Here is a 15,469-nt window from a genome sequence, read left to right on the forward strand (position 1 = left end):
TCAGGACCATAGCATAGTTTTAGATGGACTTATCAATCACAGTACTTTTAAAGAAGAGCTATAATTAACATTTTAATGACAAAAATATATAGACTAGAGACCCAAAGATTGTACAAAGTCTAGAGAAAGTTTTCCTCATTCTCCTTAAGAGGATCTTTGTTCTTTGCGGATTCCTCTTGAATTCCAACAAATTGTGCCTAAGCTACAAGAAGTTCCCTGCATGTTTAAGAAACATGTAAATTAACTCCTTGTTTCTCATGCTCAAATTACAGATGGGAAAGTAGGCAATAATCAAATTTTTCAATCACTGTATTTAACATTACAAATGTCTGTCTTCTCTAGATTTCAGGAACTTTATTTGATAAATTCACACCATAAATACAGCTTCCCATTGCAAGGGAACTGAACCCTGCCACGAAGAATCTGCAAAACTCTTTCATAAACTCCGAAGCCCTATTTCTTCAGTAGCTTCTCTGGGTTCCAGTCTGCTTATTTCCTCCAGTGCTCTGACTACCTGTACCACACGGCATCAAACACAGAAAATTCCACTTTGGAATTAGGGAGGTAGACCCAGTGCTATCAAAATGCCTCACCTATATTTGTGTTCAAATTCTGATTTTTTCCATTGAAAGGGGAAAAAATGGGATCTGATTTACTACAGTCATACTAACATCTCTGCTACCCTTACATATATCTCAAAATGCTCTAAATGTACTCCATATGAACCCCAGCTAATGTATGCACAAGAGACATGTTCAGAAAAGATGCAAGTCATAAATGACCAATGAACAGGAGTTTCTGAAAGGTTTCATATGTCAGAGTATTTCGTATTTTTTCTTCTATGACAGAAGAGTCACCTCTTAAAGAGCTGCGTGGAGAACAAGACGCACCTTAGCTGAGGCCTTGTATATAAAACTTTAAAGCAAAGCTTACACTGGCTAATTTACACCTCCTTTAAAATACAGTTTATAATGACACAACCTTAACTACAGAATCATAAATAGCTGTGTTAAAATAACAGCGCTACCTGTTGCTGCCTTTATAAATTTACAAAATGTGCCCTTAGTAATGTTGTATTCTACTGATTCAGCTAATACTGTTGATATAAAGGATCAGTAGTTCTGGAACGGGAACTACGCATAATTCCTACTATTTGAAAGATGGATTTTCAAATCTATCTGTGAGACAGTGTTATGGAATATGTTTTGATATTTAGCAATAAATGTTATTCATATATTTGGCATTGATTTATCATCTCTCTTTTATGTCAGCCACATTTTAACCAGGAAAACAGCATGCTGAACTGTGTTAACTACTCTAAATTGTGGCAGTTCCATTTTTACCCCTGTAAGCAGATTTCTAGTGTCTAAACCCTAAGCAACATTTACAGTTACTCATATTCCAGAATACCCTTGAAAGGATGCAAACTCCTAAATTAGCAAATTTCATGTAAACACGATCACATAAGCAGGCAGGCGTTACGTTCGTGGTTAGCTAATAGAAATAATATTTAAGTTCCTGATACAAGTTAGTTCTAATACTGTACATTTAAATTTGTCACAGCCTGGCATCTATCACTCAAGGAAATATAAGTCAATTTTCAGAGAAGAACCCAAATCATGTCCCATGTTTGGTACTTCAGCCTCCAGAAATGCCATGAAAAAAGATCAAACTCAGATAAGCTACTTGCAATTAAGTTTGACTGGCATCAACTTTACTGAAATGAAAGCCAGTCCTCACCTAAATTTAAGGGTTGCAGCAAACACTATTTTTATATTTTACACAGACTGCTATATTCTGTACAAATGTTTAATGCAAACAGGATTTATGGGTTAATCTGTACATTGTTCCGCAGAACCTTTACTTGTAAGCATCTTAAGTAGACTTTCTAATGAATCGAACTAACCTTTCACTATAGAAAGCAAGAAATGCTGGATCAGGTACAGACTTCTCAAGACTAGTTTCTGTACTGATGTACAGATATAGCTTTATTATTCTTATTCATCCTTCCTGGTATTAAGTTTTAATTAAGCAGTATTTATTAGAAAGATGTACTTATGACCAGATCATAATTTTCAGTGTCAACCTCAGGTTGACAGTGACACAGTAGTGAAACTCAATTTCCAGACACGATCATCTCTCAAGCTCTCTGGTATTCTGAGGTAACGTATGGGCACAGGACAAAGTATTTCTAACATGTAGTCTGAAGAACGATAAGGCAATGATACTGTATCTTCACCAAGAAGGAGTTATACCCAAGCCACTTAAACTCCACCTACATCTTTGTGCCTAGCGCTTTCAACTAACTCTTATCAGAATTTTCACTTTTGTTAGTAGTTGAGGCACAAGCCTCTTTCTACTGGCAAGACGCAAAGACACAGATGAACAGAGTTCTAAAGCTCCAGTCCTGCAAATTTCTACAGATCATTCTTAACAGGATATAAGTACTTACTTCTGTATCTTCTAAGCAATCTCAGAGTCCTTAGCCTTTGACAATACACCTACCCAAAATTTAACCTGTCTTCAACAACTTTGCAGACCATTGCATGTTAAAAAAATAAGAAAATAATCAGTGGATTCAAACGCACCAAAAAATAGCTTGTCTTGGCCTTACCCTCAAATGCTATGCATGTTTACCCGAAGTGTGATGATGGCTTCCATAGACATGATCTAGGAGGCCTACAATGAAGTTTGCCCTCACAAGAGCAAAAAACCCACCTAAGAACAGCAAAAATTCAGAGGGGCTAGCTCATATAGTCTCCCTCATAGTGATAGTTCAAACTTTCAGCTGCAGAAAATGGAAAGCTTCTGTGCTTTTGAAGTTAAGAAACATGGGTCTATTCCTTCTTACATGTCAAGTAACTCAGTGTGGATGATGAAAGTAATGTTAAAACTGAATCTCTTCCCCTCACCCCAAAATAGTTTCAGTAACTTGCCTTGGAGTTCTGGCAAGTACGAAGTGTATACTTATCCTCAGGATGCCAAAATTCACTGAATGTAGATTTGCCAGTGCCAAACTGAGAGGAAGATGAGGTTGATAAGATCATACGAAAGAGTTTTTGAAAGTATTTTCTTTGAGATCAGTGGCTCACTTATATGTAAAAGAAAATCAGAACTGAAGGCTCAACATGAGTTAACAAAAAACCTCACCAATTTACAGCAGTATCCAGTGTCTAAAACGCAGTAGAAATAAAGGTGCTGAATGCCAAACTGAAGTGCCAAGATGCACAGGCACTCAGCAGCCAATTTCAAACCTTAACTATACCCACCACAAATACGCTGCTTCTACAACGCAGGTTTAGTATAGCGATCCCACACAGAGCTACTGAGTAACGATCAAGTATTTTCCTGAAAACCTAGTATTTAAATAATCCCAAATGACTAAAATAAACAGAGCCCAAACTATGCAGTACATTACTTTTACACCCAAAAGGTTCTGAGGGTAAACCCTTACATCAATAAAATCCCACCCTCACAGAAAAAGAAAACTGGGATACACAGCATTTTTATATTTAATACACAAAGGGAGAAGACAAGGTTCATAGCTGCTAAACTAAACTGGGAAAATAACATGCCTCTATTTTAAAGATGCAAATACATCTCTATGAAAGCAGAACATTTTTTCTTTTTTTTTTTCCTTTTTTCTCCACTAAAAATTAACATCTCCCATACACCCTATTATCAAAATCTGACTCAAAATTTTAGTCTCAAAATACTAAATTAGCCATAATAATAGCTAAATCCAGTAATCAAAAAAAGCAACTGTTCAATATTAAACATGAGGAAAGACTGAGGTATCAGTTTATTAATGTAATAAAGTCTGTCAGTCACATAGAAAAAAAAATATTATGAGCAGCTTGTTCTTGGCACTTCTCATTTGGACTTGCTTTCCAGTTATAATTCTCAGTTTTACTCACCTGGACTAATTTTTTTCCAAAAGAGGATATATTGATTTCAGCCATTAACACTTGAGGTCAAGAAATAAAGCATTTCCTCAAATTAGAAATCAGGCAGAAAGACAACCTTTGTGTAAGCGTCAAGCTTACAGGGAGAATATCCTGTATCATTTTACTGAACAGCACTTGCCTTAAAATAAATTTAAGGCCAGAGAGTCATGATTCCAGAAGTTAGGAAGTGCCAAAAGTAAAGGCTGAGGAATATAACCTGAATTCTGGCATTTTTTAACTTCTAAATACTTGACTTTGAAACTTCTATGCTTTAAAAATACAATGTATGCACAGTATTACATATGCATTATTCAGACAACAATGTATAAACAATATCACAGAACATTTTTATGGCATAAATTTCATGTTAATAAGAAATTAGCAGATAACCTGTTTTACAGTCTTGTGTGCTCCTTGAGTCACCCTCTTTGTTTTTCCACCAGCTTGCCATTTTGATTTTCCTGTGGAAGAAGCAACTGTTTTAATCCACAATAAAACTTTTAATTAGAGCATTCTAAAATGTACATATCTCATCTTGTAATGTACTGATATGGGCACAATTTATGAGTTAAAAGGTTTGTAAGATTTTATATTCCAAATATATATTTCACAGTTCAGAATGTAGATAATGCCAGAAAACACAAAAAAAAAAATGCAAAGAAAGGCAAGAAATAGACTTCATTAAACAAAAATAACCTACTTAAGTGCTCAGTGCCTCTGAAAATCATATCGTGTCAAATACTTTTATTTTTTTCTGTTTAGATTTTTTTTCTATTTAGATTTTTAAAACTAGTCTGCTCTTGAATGACTGTTCAATTACATATTACAGAATTAAGGGAAGGAATATCTTTCTTAAGGAAACCCAAATGTATTTAGTTTTTCTCTCCTTGTTCAAACAACCTACCAGCAGACATAATATTTTCTGCCAAGACAGACTGGGAAAAACAGAACTTTGGACTGGATGTGGTTCACCTACATTTAGGTCGCCAAAGGAAGAGAGAAAAACATTCACAGAGTTAAGTCAATCCCCTTAAGATCTGGAATGCCTTCTCAAATGTTCCTGCCTACAACCACTGCTTATATGAAGTGACTTTGGCAACTATGCTTCCAAAATCAGTTTAAAATTCCCACAGTCACAAAGGATGATTTCAGGTCTCAATACTACATTGCACCAGTTTCTTAACTGATTAAAAGTTATCTTTGCATAGATAAATTTATGTTAGCCTAGATCTACCTGATATGTCTTCATTTATTGAAATTTGCTCATGGGTAATTAAAAAAAATTAAATTTACATTTTATTCCTCCAATTTAGTATCTAGCTTGCACAACATGAAAATCACAGGATCCAATTACCAGAAATGTAAGAAAGTTAAGAAAAAATACTATGGCAAGAATACTCTCTAGCACAGATTACATCCAAGTAAAAGTTTCAAGATTATATTTAGCTGGATGAAGCCAAGCAAATAAATGTATTAGTTGAATATAGCTCCTTCCTAGTCCATGGAAATCATTCTTGAATTTCAGAATTGTCCAGTTGAGCTTTGAACAGTTCTTAGGCCAAATTCCCTAACACAGCCCAGCTGTTTTACATTGTGCTGGTTATGTAAAGCAGCTGTAAACCTTTCTTAATCAAGCATTTGTACAGCTGGTTTGTACAGCTGGTTTGCATCACTGGCTATTCCACTAAACAAGGCCTTTATTTTGAAGCAAATTAAAAATTATTTGCTTGATAATTAATTTTTAACATGTAGATTAGCCAAAACAACAGGTACAAATTGATATACTGAACTCAATTTAGCAGTATCCAGGAAAAAAATTTGATTCAGCTACCATACATATAAAAAATTTCTATCCACAAAAAAGGTTAAACTGCAGATCATTTCCGTGTCAGAATTATGATAACTGAAATATTTCAATCATCAAAGTCTCTCTTCTGATCTACATTCTGCAAAGACAAGATCTGGAATGCAATGGCATACCAAACTTCCACAGTGAAGAGGCTTACAAATATGGGTATGTTAACATTAAAAAAAGACAGTTGAACAAAAAAAAATTAATTTGCAGTCTTTAGATTCTACAAAAAACAAAACACTATTCCATCATCTAAGAACTGGGAAACGCATGAACAAGTCCCCTGTAAAGACAAAAGCAAGTTTTCAGGCACTCCTATACAAGGTAGGCACGTAGGGAAAACAAAACTTACAGAAATAACAGGTTTTGCGAACTTAAAAGCAAATAGTATGTAGCAAGGACTAATTTTTTCTTAAGGTGTAGAGGCCAAAAAGTTTTGTATTTCAGCAACAGACACGTTTCTGAGCTTTAGTATTCTTTCTCTTCTAGTAAGTGCTTCTCGTTATTAAAAGATATCTTCCTTTCTGCTTTTGTCCTTTTATATTGACAAGCAGTGAGAACAAAAGATCACTTCTCAATGGTTATGCATATGTTCAGTGACTACTGGTATGTAACTATACAATACTAGCATTGCTATGAGATGCATAGAAACTCAATGATGTATGAAGGGCATTACCCACTAGGAATTTTCTGAATTTTAAGGAAAGAACAATAGTGACCAAAGCTGATCATCTCATTAGCTATTAAGTTGCCAATGTGAAATATATGAAGTAGCAAAATTATGCAGCATTCAGGGAGCTACAGTTGTATTTTACACCTGAAGTCCATTTCCTCTCTGTCTGGTAATTAAATATGAAGCACACTGGGTTTGATTTGTGAAGAATTCCTGTCACAAAAAGCTGAGGTGCTAGTATCTCAAAAAAAAAAAAGCCACTGATAGACTATTTTCAAAAACTATCTTTTATACTAACCATCTCAACAATCATCCCTCTTATCTCTCTCTTTTGGATACTTCTAATGATGTGAGAAATGTGGGAACTGCCTTTAAGTTTAATTAATAACAGCTCTCATTTCTGTCCTCACTATGGCAGAGATAACTGTATATGTTGTTTCAGTGCCTTTGACACTGTTCATCACCAGACCTTCAGCAGGAATGATAACAATTTTCAATTATATTTTTTCTCATCTCCTTGAACAAAGTTGAGCATACAACTAGGTAAGCATTTTGTTGTTTGCCTCCAGTTCTTATATACAGTATGGCAAATCTGCTCTGTCACCTCTCTGCCATGTTATGTACAAAACCTGCAAGACAGCCAGTCTACATCATAATGCCATTGCTACATATCACCAGTCTGCACCCCAGGATCCAGCCCAGCTGGTGCAGTCACCCACCTTAAGAAACTGTTTTGCAAAAATGAGGCTTGGGGATAAGACCTGGTTGCCTGAACCTCATTTAAAGTAAGGCAGAGGCATCTGCCTGGAGGAAACAACTAGATGAGACTGATTATTTTTGACGCCTAATTGAGGAAGCACATTGAAGTTTCTAATATTATTATAAACCATACATTTTAAAAAGTCTGAGCAGTAGTAGGTAAGATTTTTCTAACTGTACAGTGCTAAGGATCTAGGAAAATTACTGCCTTTAAGCATGGATATAACCAAAATTCTCTAGTTTTCCACCTCTGGATTGTATTACAGCATTATATTTTGCACAAAACTAATTTTACAAAACAAAAAAATTACTTTTACAAAAATCACTGCCTCATCCAGAATATAATGACCCTATATTCACCTACCAAGACTAGAGTGGATTTCCATTCATTTCAGTGAAATTCAAGGTTTGAAAGTTATGAGCCTCAAAGGCTACCCTTCCCTTCAGGTTATGTTCTGCCAGTTACAATCAGATCCAATGCTGCTAAGGCTTACACACAGTGTTCTCAGTCATGACTGTTACAACTCCTTTACTTGGCCAAAGAAAGCCAAGTTTCATGACTTTCATCACATACTGTAAAACCTATTTACTCCATCAGGCTCTTGCTAAAGCAGTAGATTATACTGCAGACTCCCCAAATGTGCCAGGTACCTTTCAACCAATAAAATATGTTTCCTTATGCTGAAATGCTTAATCTACAAATGAATTCTGCATGGCTAGGGTTCAAATGATTCTGAACAAGTAGAAAATAAGAAGGTAACAGTTTCAAATAGAAGATCTTCCAATTTTTTGACACATCTCAAAGTTCCAAAGGTAACTTACCTTCTATTAACACTTAAATGTCAAGCTTCTGTGATGTTTTAACTGTTGCTAGTATCATCCCTTAAATTTTGTAACAAAATGCGTGTGTAGTGCTTATCTGCGTGCAGTGCCTCAAATTTCATGCTAGGCATGTAAAATAATTACAAAAAGTAAAAATTCTGAAATCTTCTATTAGAATGATCATGATTTCCCAAGAGCAGTGACTGTGATATGCTATTAGTGGCCATAGCTTTGGAATGCAAATTTCATTATGGAGACAGAGTATCAGACTAGTGAATTTTTCAGAGTTATAAGACCCTCCTCCTGGGACACAAAGTCAACTGCATTGTTAATTAGTCTATCCAACAGAATCTGCTGCATATTAATGAATTCTGTGAAGGAGCATTCTAATTCAACAGTTGAAATGTGTTAACAGTCACTATCTCTTTTAGACCTATGCCACCACGTTCTGGATTTTCTCGTGTCATTGATCTGTATTCATAACTACATTTTCAGATCTGACATAACAAGGGTGCATGCTGCCCCAAAACATGTAACAGAAGTGCCACCTGCCATTCCAGCAATCTCTCTTCTTTTTAAGAAAATATTTCTTACTGATAGAACTATGTATTTCCATTAAGGAATCGGAACATTCCAATTGCAATTCTTCTCGTTATTGCTCTTTTACCCGTGTCCTCTAGAAAAAAATACACAAGTCTTTCAGAGGAAAAGTTAAATGGTAAGAAGGATACAAGCACACAATTTTAAAAGGAAACAGAAAAAGAAAGGATACAACCTGGAAAAACTGAATCCAGCGTTTATTAACCCTCTATTAACACTACCACTAGTAATAGCAAATGCCCATACCCTCACTGTTTCAGAGGACGGATCTTATGATGAGTAACAGTATGTAATATAAAATGTTAAATCACACACTGTTACTGCCAAAGCAACACTTCTGAACATTACAAGCAGAGGAAAATGTCCAAAGACAGAATTCCATACAGAAGAGTTGCTGGATTGGCTCAGGTAACCTGAACCTTTGGCCTGATTTACACAAACCCTGAACGAGTTAGGACTGTCCTAATTCGTAATATTGTTGTATCACTCCTCAGGGACAAAATACATACTGAAAGATCAGCATAAAGTAAATCAGAGCTCACTGACATCAACATATATACCACCTATGACAAGACAAGGGTCAAGAGATAAAGGATCTGGTTCTGCCAGACTTTCATTAGCCACAAGTTCCTTTCCACAGGGAAATTATCCATCAGGCAATCATCATCAGATCCTTGTATTGTGCAAAAAGGTCAGCCTATGATTTAATGAAGAAATTTTAGAAAGGAAAAAGCACCAGTGACAAAAAGTCTGAAAATTACAATGGTGCTGATACAATCAAAAGAAGGAAATTAATATAGCTACCTGGATTTTACTTATCATACATACAACTATTTAATGAAGGCTAAAAATTCACTTTTACATTCATTCTTCATGTTTCGGCAGAAAATGTTAAAGCAGACACTCATCTAAAACTCACAAAAATTCATTTTCAAGTCTTACTTGCAAGTTTCTAAAAGAATATTACAAGCAAGGTAGCATTTAAAAATAAAAAGACTCTTTAAACAGAAATTGAATCAACTCACAAGTAGCTCAAAAAATACTGGGAGAAACATACTCCATGTTCCTTTTGCATACACTCATTCATACTATTACCTCCCCAAAAGTGTAATTTAGAAACTAGAAATACTTTGGCCCCCAATTCTATTCTGCGTAAATGACATGTGACTAGTCCAACATCAGTGGATCTACTAACACATGGAAGAATATGCAAGCAAATGTAAGACTAGCAAACAGATAAATGCATCTTCCAGAGACAGACATAAACAAAGTTGTCACAAGAACACAGAACTGGCCCACCTAAAAACTCACATATTCACGATAATAAACTCAGTAGCTGTTGCATAAAATCCAAAGCTGTGAGGTATGCATTCTACTTGCTCAAATTATGCTCAAGTCTTAAATTTATTTCTATTTTCTATTCCTACGTGTAGATAACAAAGATTCCAGTATATGTTTTCCTGCTGACCAGCTAGTGCTTACTAAAAATGCTGCTATACAAAATGTACTAAGACAGCTGGGACAACACTGAAGTGAAAGGGTCAGAATCTGAAACCAAAGCTTGTAAATGTGGATGCTTGTAATTAGGTTTAGGATGTAATGTAAATTAACTGTCATTCTGCTTGTCACTGTTCAACAGAGGTACAGCTATGCCTTCTGAAATGAATGCAACTTCCTTAATGAGACCTTATAGGTTCTACATTTCGATTCCGTTTGTCCATGTACAAACATATAAATAGGTTTCAAGCAACCCACTGTCTTTCACTGTCTTCTGTGACTTCAGATTTTTCAGCTTTAAAAAAAATTAATATCACAAATACATCTTAAAGCTACAGACAGTTACAACTTTGCGTCAGTTTGCTTCAAACATAAGGGTTAATTATCTTCTAACTTAGACATAACTTTGTGTAAAGTATCTTCTCCACTGGCAGAATCACAGAACAGCTGAGGTTGGAAGAAACTGCTAGAGATCTGCCCAACCTCCCTGCTTAAACAGGGTCAACTACAGCAGGCTGCCCAGGCCTATGTCCAGCCAGGTTTTGAGCATCTCTAAGGATGAAGACTGCCCACAGTTTCTCTAGGCAACTTGTTCCAGTGTTCAACCACCTTCACAGCAAAAAAAGAAAAAATAATAATTTACTTCTAACACTCTTGCCTAAGTCTCAAAAGCAGCAGCACCTGCACAGAGACTGAGCTACAAAAATACTTGAGATGAAGTCCTACAAACAGCATTCCGATATCTGGAACAGCTTGAATAGTATAAAAATTGAAGTCAATTCCTGGCTCCTTAAGTCATCATAACACAAGAGAATATTCCAACAGTAACAAAACTGTTCTGAGGACTTGCACTGTGGAAAACTGTCTCCCCATATCCCCTTCCTTACAGATTCTTCACAGATGTTTACCAAAGACTGAAGTGATACTTCCAAACTTACTTGTTTTAGAGCATAGAGAGAATTTGTTGGATTGTTCTAAGCCATCCCTACAATTCTGAACTCCCAAGTTAGAAGAGGTCAGTTTAAGACAACAGTATTATATTATGCAAGTACGTTGATAGTATCAGCAAAACAGAACAGCCTTAGAGATTGCTTACAGACAGAATGAAAACAGTTTTTAATCTATCGCTGTGAAGGTTTTATAAAGCGATCTGTCAATTGCAGGGTGCATTTTGGAAAAAAGCTTTAAAACTATACCAAGTACACTAAACATCACCTTTTATTTTCCTTTTCTTTTTTTTTTTCAATAAAGAAATCCTCTGTAAGAAACAAGTTTCCAGGCAAGCAACTCCAGTGAACATAGGGATGGAAGTAGAAAAAGCTGGTGGAAGACTGCTGAATACATACCATCATCATCCTTGTTTTCCAGTGGAACACTCCATGCAATTAGGTTCCTTGCTGTACGTCCTTCTTCTGCAACTATTTTCCTCACTTTGTCATGGCTATTAGAACGTTGAAAAGAAGCCTGAAAACAAGAAATACAGTGATGGAAAAAAACATCTAAATTTTTGTTTTGACATGCTAATTTCATCCAATATATGGTTAAACCATTCAAAATGGGGTGCGCAGTTCCTGAATTTTCCTCAAATATCCAAAACAGGTATACATATTAATTTGCAGAACCATTTCTCTGCATAAGCAAACTGATTCATCAATATGACATGAGAGTTACTACCCAGCCCTCAGTGTGGATATGTCTACGACACACATTTTTAACCTTCATTTAATTGATTGTCAATGCTGCTAGAGCATCAGAGTAGACTCCACAGATGTTTTTGTTACCTTGTGTTAGTCATAACTTATTATTCAAGATAAAAGCTGCATGAGACCAAACTGCACATGTTAGCTTACTGGAGAGAACCTGGAGAAAGGCACAAGATCTATCAGAATAATCTGAAATATTTATTAAAAAAAACCACCTCTATTTTACTGAGAAGACAGGAACCCAGAAAGTATTTTCTGGCAACCGAAGTTAGCTGTTGTTACTATAAAGCTGCAGATGATCAAAAACAATGAGAGACACTGAAGATGAACTTTGCTTACCTAATAGACATACTTCTTTGCACTTGAAAAACACACCATCCTAAGACATTTGAAACCGAATGTATTAAGAAATACTTGTATCAACTGACAGATGTCAATTAGATAAAATCTTGCCTCTTCTACAGAGTATTGAGTTATTCCTCAGAAAATAATTTGAAACTAAGCCAAACTATATACTGTAAAGATAAATTCACATACCACAATAGCATAAAACTGCTGACCAAGTTACCTTTAAATACTGTCAAACTTAACCACAAAGAAGTTGCATAAATCTAAACTTCACTTCAGGCACGGACAGGCTGACTTTCTATAGCACTCATCAGAAGACTTATGTCTCCTCTTTTCATTCTTACCATCAGAGGACTCAAGCCTGCAACCACTTTGTTTTATTGTACCAGTACATCTTTACAAAGAAAATACAGTAAAACTGAATATAGCAGAAAAGTGGCTGTAATTTATTAAGGTTGTAGGAAAACCAACACAAATGAGAAACTGCTTTTACTTCAATGCTTATACAGTAGGATATAACTTAGGTTTCTCTCATACAGATGTCCGCAGTTGCTTGTTTCAAAGCCACAGTGTGCCATCTAGTGCTCCACAGACCTACCTAGAGATATTACCATGTAATACAATGAAAAGCAAGAAAAAAAAAAATAGCACTGCTATATAAGTGAGTTTTTGGAAAGCATAATGAAATAAAGCAAATTAAGTATTTTGGTCCAAAGAAACCCGAGCAAAGCACATTAAAAAACAGTATCTGTACTAAACTGTTCATATATATAAAAATACCTTGCTATAAACAAACCCATCCATTTCATCCATTGCATTCTCAAAGAAATTACTTCAGCTCTAACCTCAGCTACTTCAAAGAGTATCACTCTATTGGTGTAACTAAACATTATGCACTTACACTGGAATGCAAGTTGGGTGAAATCTGTTTAAAATGGGAATCAGCCAAAACAAGTATCTTAAAGTGCAAAAACCTCTATATACTAACAGAAATAGAAACAATCCAAACCAGAGGTAATACTCAAATTCCTTCTACAGTAAAGTTCGTTTTTTGAAGGTTTCTCATCATGGCATTAATAAATTGAATTAATTCAGTTTCTAGAATCAATACTTTCAGAGAACGTACAAATGAATCGATCTATCAATTAATCCCAACAAGAAAAACTAGTTTTTTCTTTCAGTAGGAAAAATCCTACCATAGTTATAACAGCTGAATGTCTTACCATTATGTTATAGCCTTCCTCCACATCAACAGGCTCACTTATTACATTTTTGGATGACCCCATTGAGTTTTCATACCTGTGTCAAAATAAATGCAATTCATTGTTTTTACTTAAACCACTTCTAAAATTAATTTTATGTACTTAGCAGCATTTATGTCACAGACATCAGATGACTCAGTAACGCTTTCAGAAGATAGTTTTATTTATGAAGTGTTTGCATTGCTCCTTATTAAAAGTAGCCCAAGAAAACAGAATGACCATACAGAAAAATGTAAATGTATACATAGTAAGTCAGTAAACAATATAGAGAATGTTAAAACTCTAAAAAAAAATATCATTGCATGGACTGCTCTAGAATACTGAATGGCAAGCAGAATAATCTTTCCTGTGATAGAGGACCAGGCAAGTTTGTTACTGCTTCAAGAAGAAAAACGAATCAAAGACACACTAAAAAATCTGAACCAGGTTATTAGTGGTGAAGCAAAATAAAATTGAAAACTTGTGTTGCCATTTCTAAAAACAGATGTGATGGTTTCTGAGGAAGTCAGCTCTGAGAAAGTGGTTCTGAGCTTCAGAACCATTGCCACAAATGCAGAAGTGCCTGGGACTAAATATTTATAGGTTTATCAAGAATTTCCACAACTGTGATAAAATTAAACTCTGAGCTTCAAGGTTGAAATAAATTCTAGCCAGCTACTGACTAAAGTGCAAACATTCTCCTGCAAGTTCTCACTCTTCTGAAGAATGAGGTGCTAACCACAAGTTAAAGATACTTACACTCTACCAGAAATTAGGCAACTGAACAAGATTAACCTTTAATCACATACCAAGTTGGATTTTGTTGGTCTTTTATCATTAATTACACTGCTTTAAGTGGGCTGTTCACTCTCAATACTCCTCAGAAATTGCTGATTCTTCCAAAAAATAGCCAAAACCCATGTCAAGAAGCAGGCAGTTGTTAAGATTTGCACGTTTGTATGCTTTAAGACAACCTACTGAGCCTATGAAAACTGGAACATTCTGCAGTTGGCTGAAGTAAGGTCACTTTTTGAAAAGAAAGTAAGATTGTGTTTCAGCATCACTTCAGACATCAGGACAGGCCCAGCACCAGCACCCTTGAAACACTGCAGTATCTTTCGCCCACCGAATTAACTGAATTATAATCCATATGTAACAAAAGCTCATTAAATTGACATATATATTCGAGGAAAAAACCTGAGGGCCCAAGTATTTTCCTAGTACTGCAACACACTTGGAAATAATTTAGAAACATGAAACTGTGTTTAGAACGTGTAGAATGACAAACCCTACCCCTGAGTACACTGCAAGACCTCCTGCACCGTCACCTTTTGTAACCACGGCTTTCTCTCTGACAGCACGGGAAGGGCACCAGGCTCAAACCAGGGGCGTCGTTCACAGTTTCTAAAATGCAGATACTTATACGCCTTAGGGCCGTTTTTCAGCGTTTACAGCCAGTTCTCCCAGCGTGCGTGCCTCTCCCTTCCGCACACTCAACGCCCACCCGCCGGCACGGCAGACCTGCGCAGCCCGCACTGGCGGCCCGGCCCCTCCCGTCTCCTCACAGGCTGCGGGAGCGGGCGCGGAGGCGGGCGCGGAGGCGGGGCCGGCCCCTCGCCGCGAGGCTGAGGCAGGGCGGCCCGCCGGTGCGGGGCCAAGCTCTCCCACACAGCAAGGCAAGGCCTGACCGACCCCCCCCCAGCCTCGCTCACCGCCACGGGCTTCCCGGCCGCCTGCAACAGCCGGCCTCGCTTCCTCAACCCAGCTCCGCTCCGCGCAGCGACCAGGCTGGGCCGCGCCGCCCGGGCAGGCCGAGGGCCCGGAGCCGCCCGCAGGGGCGGCTCTTGGGGGCTCCGCGGGGCGGAGGAGGGAAAGGGCTGGCCCGCCGCCATCTTGGCCCGCCGCCGCGCCCCGCACCGCCCTGCCGCCGCGCCCCTCCCCCGCGCCGGGGCGCGCGGAGCGGCCACTCACGCTCTCCGCCGCGCCGCGCCGTCCCGCCCGCGCGCGTCCCGCCGCGGTGACGTCAT

General features: G+C 37.3%; 1 protein-coding gene across 5 annotated transcripts in view; it reads right to left on the minus strand.

Annotated features, from left to right (window-relative positions):
- SCAPER (S-phase cyclin A associated protein in the ER) overlaps nt 1-15,469 on the minus strand; it is a 165,846-nt gene extending 150,377 nt beyond the window's left edge. For 2 of the 5 annotated variants that reach the window (XM_037393738.1, XM_037393734.1), the window contains exons 1-4: nt 15,414-15,469; nt 13,425-13,500; nt 11,497-11,614; nt 4,338-4,408 (exon numbers count right to left, since the gene is read on the minus strand). In XM_037393738.1, coding sequence (XP_037249635.1) covers nt 4,338-4,408; nt 11,497-11,614; nt 13,425-13,500; nt 15,414-15,469 — 321 coding nt within the window. Of the gene's footprint in view, nt 1-4,337; nt 4,409-11,496; nt 11,615-13,424; nt 13,501-14,735; nt 15,027-15,154; nt 15,366-15,413 lie in introns of those variants that run through there. The other 3 variants (XM_037393735.1, XM_037393737.1, XM_037393736.1) reach the window with 3 other exon arrangements.

The sequence above is a fragment of the Falco rusticolus genome, chromosome 7 (assembly GCF_015220075.1).
Source record: "Falco rusticolus isolate bFalRus1 chromosome 7, bFalRus1.pri, whole genome shotgun sequence".
NCBI lineage: Eukaryota > Metazoa > Chordata > Aves > Falconiformes > Falconidae > Falco > Falco rusticolus.